This window comes from Myotis myotis, unplaced genomic scaffold (assembly GCF_014108235.1).
Source record: "Myotis myotis isolate mMyoMyo1 unplaced genomic scaffold, mMyoMyo1.p scaffold_m19_p_10, whole genome shotgun sequence".
Classification (NCBI taxonomy): domain Eukaryota; kingdom Metazoa; phylum Chordata; class Mammalia; order Chiroptera; family Vespertilionidae; genus Myotis; species Myotis myotis.
The window spans coordinates 40,410,381-40,420,381 of NW_023416314.1; the positions used below are offsets into that span (position 1 = coordinate 40,410,381).

The following is a 10,001-nucleotide window of genomic DNA, read 5'->3' on the forward strand; positions in this document are numbered from 1 at the left end:
GGCTTCATACTCTGGGCTGGAGCGCCAAGGCTCACACCTGGGCCAGACCTGGAGGTTCTGTCTGACCCCCTGTCCAGTGCTGGGTATTCTGAGATTTCACAGCCACATTGCTTGAGCCGCATTCTTCCCCTTTCTCCCCCTAGTCCCTTCTTTACAAGAAGGTGAATGAGGCCCAGTACCGCAGCCACCTCGCCAATGAGATGATGATGTACCACATGAAGGTGAGGCTTGCATGGAGCTTCTGTCCTCCTCCTCAGGGTCTCAAGGTCCCCTGCCTCCCCCCCCCCCCCAATCCTCCTGGGCCCAGGACCAGGCTGGGCTTCTGATCACCCTCTCATGAAGAAGACAGACCCAGTGCAATGCCTGGACTCCAGCTCCAGGCATGTTCTAGTTCAGCCCCGAGGCTGGCAGCAGCACCCACCCTGGGGAAGAGCCTGATCCGGCCAGGTGTTCCCATGTCCAGGGATAATTCCCATCTTGGGAATGACTGAGAGGCTCACTCAGAGCCCTTGCCACAACTTCCCTAGGTTCAGGAGTCCTGAAGTCTTAATTATAATATTCCATTCCATTCCCAGACCCTGTGTCAGCAACGCTCTTTTCGGCTTTAGTTCTCAGCATGTGGTGGTCATTGTTGATGTAAACATTTCCTCTCACCTGTGTCTAGACCAAAAGGTCCCAGACTTTGTATATAGAGTCAAAGCTGTAGGAGGAAGGATTGAGGTCCTTCCAGAGATGGTCCCCCTCCCAAATAAGGAATCTTGAAGTTAGTGTCTGTGAAAGGCTGCCATGGTTCGGGGGTGTCACGAAAGGGTGTCCTTTGTCTTTGCCGAGGACAGGTTGTTACAGGTGAGGGTGGTCACAGACAAGGAGGCTCAGTAGGTGGCCTGCAGGGCTGTGAGGGGAGGGTGGTGATCTGTGCAGTACCAGTCCATGGACTGGATGGCTCAACCAGGGACACTCTGGGTGAGGGGTCTAATACCCGGGCTGGTCCCCTGTAGGTCTCTGATGACGAATACACCAAACTGCTCCATGACGGCATCCAGCCTGTGTCCTCCATTGACTCTAACTTCGCCAATTTCACCTACACCCCTCGCTCTCTCCCCGAGGATGACACTTCCATGGTGAGCTTCCCCCTCCCTGCAATGAGGCAGAGGGTGTCCAGGCAGAGATTTAAGTTAAACGTACACAGGAACTTCCTGGCAAGACAGAGTCATCAAGGAAGCCTACAGAGTCTCCCTTAGAGATGGAATGGGCATGTGGTCTGCCAGCATGGGCCGCGGGGCCTGCCCAGAGGCCAGGGGCTGGCTGGATGATTGGCAGGGATTGCTCCCGCCCGTGGCCTCAGGGTTGGCACCTCACTCCCTGTGTTTCTAAGATTTTAGGAGAGCTTGGTTCCAAGAGTTCTTAGATACCATATTTCTTAACGTTTTTGGCTCCGAGAATGCTTGGTGCTGCTATTTTATGGTTCTCTAATATAGATCTAAACATCTAAGACTCCAATACAATTGTGGAGGCTTCAAGAAGGGCCAAAGCAGGAGCCCTGTCTTGAAACTGACAATCCCTCTGTCCCCTCCCTTCTGCCCTCTGCAGGCCATCCTCAGCATGCTACAGGACATGAATTTCATCAACAACTATAAAATTGACTGCCCGACACTGGCCCGGTGTGTGCCCCAGCCCTCCCCTCCGCGTGCAGACAGCCCCATCTCTGCCTTCTCTGTCCTCAGCTCTCACCTCCATTGCCCCCAGCCTGCTGGGAAGGGGTCTCTGGAACAACTAGGGAAGACTCAGTCTTGGAGGAGTGGGCAGGCTCCATGAGTGAGAGGCAGTTCCTAGACACTGGGACCATGAGGAAAGGAAAGGAATGGCGAAGGGCAAAGCCTGAAGGGCTACCCGGAGGAGAGCCTGAGGCCCCTCTGCTGCCCTCTCCCCTCCCCCAGGTTCTGTCTGATGGTGAAGAAGGGCTACCGGGACCCACCCTACCACAACTGGATGCACGCCTTCTCTGTCTCTCACTTCTGCTACCTGCTCTACAAGAACCTGGAGCTCACCAACTACCTCGAGTGAGTGGCTGCCCTTTCCCCATCCGTTAGCCGCTGGGATTCCCTTCCTTGGGACAGGGAAACGCCGTCTATGTGTCAAGCACTTTACATGCACCATCTGAGGGGACCCTCTTAACAGTCCAGTGAGGGCCCATTTTCCTGGCCAGAACTTGCTCACAGTCACAATCCCAGGGAATGCTGGGCTTGCCAAACTCTACACCAGCGCTTCTTTCCAGGAAGGGGACCCAGGTGTCCTGAGCTCTTGTCCTGGTGGCTCCTGGACATCTCAGTGAGCTGTCCCTCCTCTGAGGGTCTGGGGAGGAGGCTGTGGCTGGACCTCTCTCCTCTCTGTCTCCCAACCAGGGACATCGAGATCTTTGCCTTGTTTGTTTCCTGCATGTGTCACGACCTGGACCACAGAGGCACAAACAACTCCTTCCAGGTGGCCTCGGTGAGACCCTGCCCTCCTCGCAGCGGGCACCTTCTCTGGGGTGTCTGGGCATTTTACTTCTCCAGCCCGAGGAGAGGTGGGAGCGGTGGGACCAGGAGCCTGAGGCTGTCCTAGGCTTTGTGCTGGGCTCTGGGATGGGGGAGGGGAGAGGGCAGGAGGGCGGTGCTTAGCTTAATATGGCCGGCACTGGGATCTGGATGTGAAGAGTGATGGAGTTTTCCCGGCTTTTCCAGAAATCTGTGCTGGCTGCGCTCTACAGCTCTGAGGGCTCCGTCATGGAGGTACCACCATCTCCCCCAGCCCCTGCCTCCCATCCCCTCCCCTCATTCCCTCTCCTCCTCCTCCTCCTCCTCAGGTGGTGATGTGCGAAGTTAGACTGTGACCCAGCTCCTCCTGTTCCCACCCCCTGCTTTTCAGGCAGGCGGTGAGAGCTGCAGCTTCCCTCAGGGCATGTCTGGCTCCTTTTCCTGGATGGGCTTGGAGGGGTGCAGGTGTGCATGGGTGTGCAAGTCAGACTGCAGGTTCTGCTGGAGCCCAGGTTTTCAAAAAGAGGATTTGTGCTTAGCACGATTCTCTTTGCATGTCTGGGAACACCCAGTACAGACCCTCCCCACCAAGCCCGGGTGGGGCTCCATTCCCATCACACTCAGCTTTCCCTTGGATTATTTGGTTTTGGCCTACACCCCCCCCCTTTTGGGGGCTCCTTGGGGTAGAAACAAGATCTGAGACATCTCTGAGTGCCCTGCACTTGGCACAGAATGGGAGCCCAGCTTCCAAGGTTACCTTGCCCCACGCTGCCCCCCCACTACACTCTCCAGAGACTGCGCCTGCTTGCACACCCCCGGAGATGAGGGGCTCCCTCCCTCCTGGGAGGCCCTGTAGCAGCCCTGCTTCTGCCCTCCGCACCCTAGTTGAGCCTCCTCCTCCTGCGACTGACAGCCCTTCAGTGTCTAGAGACAGAGGCCTTGCCCTTGCCTCAGCACTGCCTTTCCTTGTCAGCAAACAAATGTTAGCTGCATGAAATGGTGTCTAGGACTCCAAGGGATCATTTCAGAATGGTTCCAGTTTGAGAGGCCCTCAGAGCTTTCTTTGCTGTGTCCCTTCCTGTGACAGCTGGGGAATCTGGGCCTCCGAGCCAGCCAGGGCCTTGCCCTGGTCACACCGAGGGTGGAAACAGTGCCCAGAAAGGGAGCTAGGACCTGACTCCCTGTTTCTGCCTGCTCTGCTCACCTTGGGGCCGGGGCTGGGCTGGGCCTACTCCCTCTTTTGGGGTCAGTGGTGAGGGAGCCCCCTGCTCCATCCAGGCCCCATCACTCCTCTCCCCCCCAGAGGCACCACTTCGCTCAGGCCATCGCCATCCTCAACACCCATGGCTGCAACATCTTCGACCACTTCTCCCGGAAGGTGATGGGGCCCGGGTGGGGGCGAGGGGATGGGAGCCAGGAGTTGGCTCAAAACAGGAGAAGGGGACTATGGGTAGAGGCTCCTCAAGGCCAGGAATGGGTGGGGGTGTCTGGCAGGAGGCCATGACACCTCCCTCCCGGCACCCAGGACTATCAGCGCATGCTGGACCTGATGCGGGACATCATCCTGGCCACGGACCTGGCCCACCACCTGCGCATCTTCAAGGACCTCCAGAAGATGGCTGAAGGTGTCTGCCTTTAGCCCTGGCCCTTGGGGTTGGGGAGGAACCCCAAGAGGGGGATTCACCTGGAGAGCATCACCCCCTCCAGCATCAACCACCAGGCAGCCCCAGCCCCAGCCTCTTGGCTCCCATCCAGGATGCCAAATTCCTTGGACCACTTTGGGGTGGGGCCTGAGGACCTTGTCCTCAGAGAGAGAGCACCAAGAGGCTGACCCCATCCTCTTCCCAACAGTGGGCTATGATCGAACCAATAAGCAGCACCACAGCCTCCTCCTCTGCCTCCTTATGACCTCCTGTGACCTCTCTGACCAGACCAAGGGCTGGAAGACCACAAGGAAGATTGCAGTAAGGGCTGCCCCTCCCTGGGAAGATGCAGGCTTCAAATCCTGCCTGGCTCTGTGTGGCTCCTGCACCTGAGCACCCTTTCTGTGCTGAGCTTAGCCTGCCTTATGGGGGGAAATGGAAACCTAAACCACCTCAGGGTGACAGATGGAGGGATTCAGAGAGGGGCATGGACTTGCCCAGGATCACACAGCAAGTCAGTGGCTGGTGGAAGGTGGGCCAGAACCCAGCCATTCCTCCCCATCTGGGGCCATCCACCTGATTGGCTGGGGATGGTAAGGGCAGGCCCTGAGGTGGAGCTGAGGGAGACCTCAGTTTGCCTCCTTGAGAATGGGCTGTAGAGGAGCTTAGGTGGATAGATCCCACCTACAGGATGTAATGAGAGTTTTGGCCTTTCAGGAGCTGATCTACAAAGAGTTCTTCTCCCAGGGAGATTTGGTATGTGGGGAATGACCTCAGGGTGCCCAGGTTGTGGGTGGGTTCCTGCCCTGGGGCTGGGAGGGGCTGGGTTAGCCCCATCCTGGTGCCTAATGGCAGGCCTGATAACTTGATGCCTGCAGGAGAAGGCCATGGGCAACAGGCCAATGGAGATGATGGACCGTGAGAAGGCCTACATCCCTGAGCTGCAGATCAGCTTCATGGAGCACATCGCAATGCCCATCTACAAGTGAGGGAGCTCATGGGGACTCCTGGGGACTCTGCACAGAGAGGATGGGGAGGGGCCTGGCTGTTTACAGCCATCACAGTAGACACAGGTACTGAGCTGGGCTTGGCCCAGCTTCACTGACCCACCCCGCTGCCTCTGGGCACCGCAGTCTCCTATTTTACCCTGAAATGGACCCTTCTCTTCATCCTTTATCCCCTATGGAAAGAGACCATCATGCTTCACACTCTTATGGAAATTCTACTTGTGGTATAGCCCTAATCTTTCTTCCTGTCACTATCTGACTTCTGACCTTTAACCCTGCCCCTGTGCACCCCCAGGCTGCTGCAGGACCTGTTCCCCAAAGCAGCAGAGCTGTATGAACGCGTGGCCTCTAACCGTGAGCACTGGACCAAGGTGTCACACAAATTCACCATCCGAGGCCTCCCGAGTAACAACTCGCTGGACTTCCTGGATGAGGAGTACGAGGTGTCTGAGCTCGATGGCACTGGGGGCCCCATCAATGGTTGTTGCAGCCTTGACACTGAGTGAGCCACTCCCAGGGCCCTTCCCCGCCCAGGTCTCCTCCTACAAACCCTCCACTGGCCTGGCCAGATGCCCTGGGACCGGAGCCATGGGTCCTGGGTTCTAGACCAGAACTTCCCATTTGACCTGGGCAAGTATTGACCTTCTGGGCCTCAGTGTTCCTGTCTGTTTAATGGAAGCAAGACTTCCAGCCTCACCAAGACTTTGTCACTTGTCCTCTGAGAGCATAGAGATGACCCATGAGCAGTGGGCCCTGCTCTGCACCTCTGATCACACCTTGGCAAGTCCTCCCCAAGACACTCCTTCCCCAAGGCAGCCTGAACGGTTTCTCCTGGGCCCCAATTTTGGATACCAGATTTGTACCCTTTTCCCTCTCCAGAATCCTCACGCAAGAAGGCGGGACATCTTGGTGGAGCAGAGGGTGGGTCTTAGAATCAGTCATTAGCTCTGCTGGAGGACTAGAAATAGCCACAGGTGCCTCTGAGGACCGCCACTATACTTAGGGTGAGGATGGGGTTCTGGGGGAGATGGATGCAGATCCCACGAGGAAGATGCCAGAGGGGCACTCAGTGTTCTGGGGAGAAAGGGCTCAGGAAGAACGTAGGATGGAAACAATGGGCAGGAAGGATCCCTGGGCTGGGAGACCGGCCCCTGTCGAGTCAGCAATGCTTCCTCCTGGTTGTGTGACCCTGGGCAAGTCCCTTCTGGGTGAAACAGGAGGGTGAGACAATCAGTTCTCTGAGACCCTTTTAGATAAAAATCCCATAGCTCTTTGGAGTCCTAGGAGAGGCCCTAGAATGCCCCTAACATCCTAGGGCAGATAGGGGTGGCCCCTGAGTGTACCCCCTTAGCCTGAGTCTCTCCCCCATTCCTGCAGCCAGAGAGAGACCTGGCTTCAGCCCTGGCAGGGTGTCTCTCCTCTTCAAGGCCATATCCACCCATGCCCCAGGGCTTGGGAGACCCCACAGGGCCAGGCCTCTTGGGTCAGCCCGGCAGCTTCTCCCTTCTCTTTTGTTCTGTATGTGTTGTGGGGTGGGGGGAGGGGGGCCACCTGCCTTACCTATTTGGAGTTGCCTTTAGAGAGGTGTGTTTTTTTAGGACTCTGTGCAACTGTTGTATATGGTCCCGTGGGCTGACCGCTTTGTACATGAGAATAAATCTATTTCTTTTTACCACAGAGCCTGCCTACTTCTCTTGCCCCACAACTTGTTATGGTTTGGAACCTGCTCCTCTGGGCTGAATGGCCTCAGGGCTCTAGCCTTCCCTGGGGGGCTTGGGCTCCAGGCCCCTCCCTGCCCAGCCTCTGCTTTGGGCTCCCCCAGTCTGACTCTGCTCTTACAGAACCCAGTCTGACCAGTGGGCCCTAGTTGGGGGTGGTAGTCAGTTCCTGGCCCAATGCTGACAGGGGACGGCTATTCTAATGTTGCCCGGCTGACACCAGCTTCAGTGTGGACCGGCAACCCTGAATGTGTCTGCATGTCCCTCTTCCACGGCCTTTGGGCAAAGGGGAAGCATAACCCAGGTGCACATCCTGGGCCTTAATCGTCTCCCCTGCATTTGATGTCTGTCCTCAGCCCAACCTTCCCTGAGGCCATTTAACCCCATTTCAGGCCCATGCTGTGACATATCGCTTCTTGCCATCAAATCGAGCGCACAACTCACACATATTTCCTCCCGCACGCAGGCAGGCAGGACCCTGCGCTGTGGCCTAGAGCTAACTTGGTCCTTGTCCCTGATCTGGAGGGTCTAGCAGCCTCATAGGGAAGACAGATCCAAGCTCAGATTCAGGCCATGACAACCCTATGGGACACTGACCACGGGCTCCAGGCAGGATCATCACCCTGAGAAGAACCACAGTGAGGTTTGGAAGATGAGCAGGTGTTGTTTTCCTGTGGGTAAAAGGGGACAGGCACTCCTGGTAGCAGAAATTGCTCATACAAAGGCTCAGAGAAGGGCAGGCACACAGGGAATGGAGAGATGGAGGGAAATATAAGGCCAGATCACAGAGGGCCTTGAATGGCAGGCTGTGGAGTTTGGCTTTATTTTGTGGGCAGTGGGGAGCCAGAGAAAGGTTGTCAATGCGGGAGAGCTTGGGCAGGGCAGGGATCATTCTAGGGCTGTTCTCTGTGCCCTGGGCTGGGCGAGAGGGAGAGGAATTTAAGACACGTGGGATTGGCAGAACTTGGTGATCAATTGCACGGGGTGGGGGCAGAGGTAGGACTGGGAGGTACCCCAGAAGGTGGGTCCATGTGGCCTCCGTCACCAGCAGCCAGGTGTGTTGGATGGAGCCTCTGGCAGGAGGGAGCTCCCTGGGGAGGGTGGGCGGGGCAGCTGTCTTGGCGGCCGAAAGGCCCGACGGGACGGAACGGGCCGAAGGTGGGAGGCGGGGCCTGGCGTTGGGCGCGACGGACGTAGGGCGCGACCGCGGGCTGGAGGGTGGGCGCGACCTTCGGCCCGAGGGACTGCGGGCTGGACGGCGGGACAGACGGCCGGAGGAGGATGGGAGTGCGGTGCTTCTGCAAGAGCCTGTGGGCAGCCCTCACCAGGTGAGAGAACAGAAGGCTTGGCCCCATGCCCTGCCTTCCCAATTTACTGGTTTTATTTTACATAAAAACTCACAAAGATTCTGTGGACTGGCTACTATCGCCTCGTTCTGTAACCACTTGGGGTTCAGAGGTTGCAGCTTGAGGTTCAGAGAGGTTAAGTAACCGTCGGAAGTTGGAGTGTGCACCCTCCTGCATGACTCCCCTGCGAGCAAGGGCTTACCCCCGGGTAGAGGGAGGAGACTCGGGACAGGGTCTCTGTCGCAGGCCCTGCGGGACTGTCGTGGGACGTAGGAACGGTGAGCAAGTGGATGGAGGCGCCAGAGGAGGATCTGGGCTCGGTCGCGTGTGCGCGTCTTGAAGGGGGCGGACCGGGAGATCCGGGGTGAAGAGGATGGGGCCTGTAGTGCAGCCCTTAGCCACCAGGTGGCGCCCAACTCCTGTCCTCGCCTCCCCAGAGATGGAGAAGGGTGTGTAGGGTGTGTTGTGGGCTCAGCTCCTCTCATACTCAAACACAGAGGCATCCTCACCTGGACACATACCCACATTCTCTTTCACACGCAGATACACTCTTTATGCAGACTCCACACAGTGTACTCAGGATCCATTCTATACAGACTCCACAGGGAAAATGGAAAAGGTTTCTCAGGGATCTCCAGCCCCTTTGGCTGCTCTCTGAACAGGACTGGGGTCCATCAGTTCTCCCCGAGTGAGACCCCATGTCCCAGGGTTTGTCTCCCTGCTGAGTGGCCTCTCCCCGCAGAAGGATCCCTGGGCAGAGCCCCTCCTCTGGGCATGAAATAACGAGGAGAGGGCACTGTAAGGCTTGGTCCTGTGCGTATGAGGCAGCAGGAAATACAGCAGGAGGGAGTTGAGTGTGAAGGGGCAGCAGGAGGGGCGGGGCTGAAGTTTGGATGGGGAGGACTGGGACAGATGAGGCCATTGCTGATAGACCTGGAAAGCAGGTGGGAAGGTGGGGTGAGGTGGGGTTGGGGTGCCAAGGCTGTGCCCAAGGTCTTACTGTCCTTCCTTGCTGCTCAGTCTCCGAGGGCCCAGTCTCCTTGAAATGGGTGACTTAAGTCTGGGGGTGGGGTGGGCGAGGTCTAGAGGTGGGTAGGGGAAGCCAGCTAAGGATCATTGCCTGCTATCCAATGCCTTGAAAACGTTTATCTTATAGATTTTGTCATTTTGTTATTATTTCAGGCAGGCGAGTAAATCTAGTCTTTATTACTCCATCTTGGGTGGGAGTGTAAGTCTATTTTACTAAATTTTATTGCATTACTAGTATAGTAATCCATGTATGAATATTGGTACACATCTGAATATTAATATTTTTGCCATTAGAAAGAATGATCCCATGAATATTCATATATATCGAGTATTACATTATATGAATATCTGTATCTGTTTCTATTGATGTATATCTTCAAGCTTCCATCTGGGACCATTCGTTTCTACCTGAAAACACCCTTGCAGTATCTCCTTTCATGCCGGTCTGCTGCTGATGAATTCTTCTGGTTTTTATTAGTTTGAAAACATCTTTGTTTCTCCTTTATTCTTGAATGTTTTGGGAGCGACTTAATTCTAGGTTAGAAAGGATTTTCTCCTTGTACTTGGGAGATAACGTTCTGTCCTCTTTTGACTTCCGTGGTTTCTGATGAGAAGTCTGCTGTCAGCCTTGTTATTGCTCCTTTGAAAGTAATGCATCTCTTTCTCTGGCTGCTGTTAAGATGTTATCTGTTTTTGGTTTTCAGCAGTTTTATCACGATGTGTTTAGGTATGGTTTTCTTAG

General features: G+C 55.9%; 1 protein-coding gene across 6 annotated transcripts in view; it reads left to right on the forward strand.

The window, feature by feature from the left end:
* Positions 1-6,843, forward strand: part of PDE2A (phosphodiesterase 2A) — an 87,949-nt gene extending 81,106 nt beyond the window's left edge. For all 6 annotated transcript variants that reach the window (XM_036325088.1, XM_036325086.1, XM_036325087.1 and 3 more), the window contains 12 exons: positions 144-221; positions 999-1,121; positions 1,591-1,661; positions 1,938-2,060; positions 2,403-2,490; positions 2,724-2,771; positions 3,820-3,894; positions 4,042-4,141; positions 4,368-4,480; positions 4,877-4,915; positions 5,038-5,144; positions 5,462-6,843. In XM_036325088.1, coding sequence (XP_036180981.1) covers positions 144-221; positions 999-1,121; positions 1,591-1,661; positions 1,938-2,060; positions 2,403-2,490; positions 2,724-2,771; positions 3,820-3,894; positions 4,042-4,141; positions 4,368-4,480; positions 4,877-4,915; positions 5,038-5,144; positions 5,462-5,672 — 1,176 coding nt within the window. In that variant the 3' untranslated portion in view covers positions 5,673-6,843. The remainder of the gene's footprint in view (positions 1-143; positions 222-998; positions 1,122-1,590; positions 1,662-1,937; positions 2,061-2,402; positions 2,491-2,723; positions 2,772-3,819; positions 3,895-4,041; positions 4,142-4,367; positions 4,481-4,876; positions 4,916-5,037; positions 5,145-5,461) is intronic.
* The last annotated feature ends 3,158 nt before the right edge of the window (positions 6,844-10,001 follow it).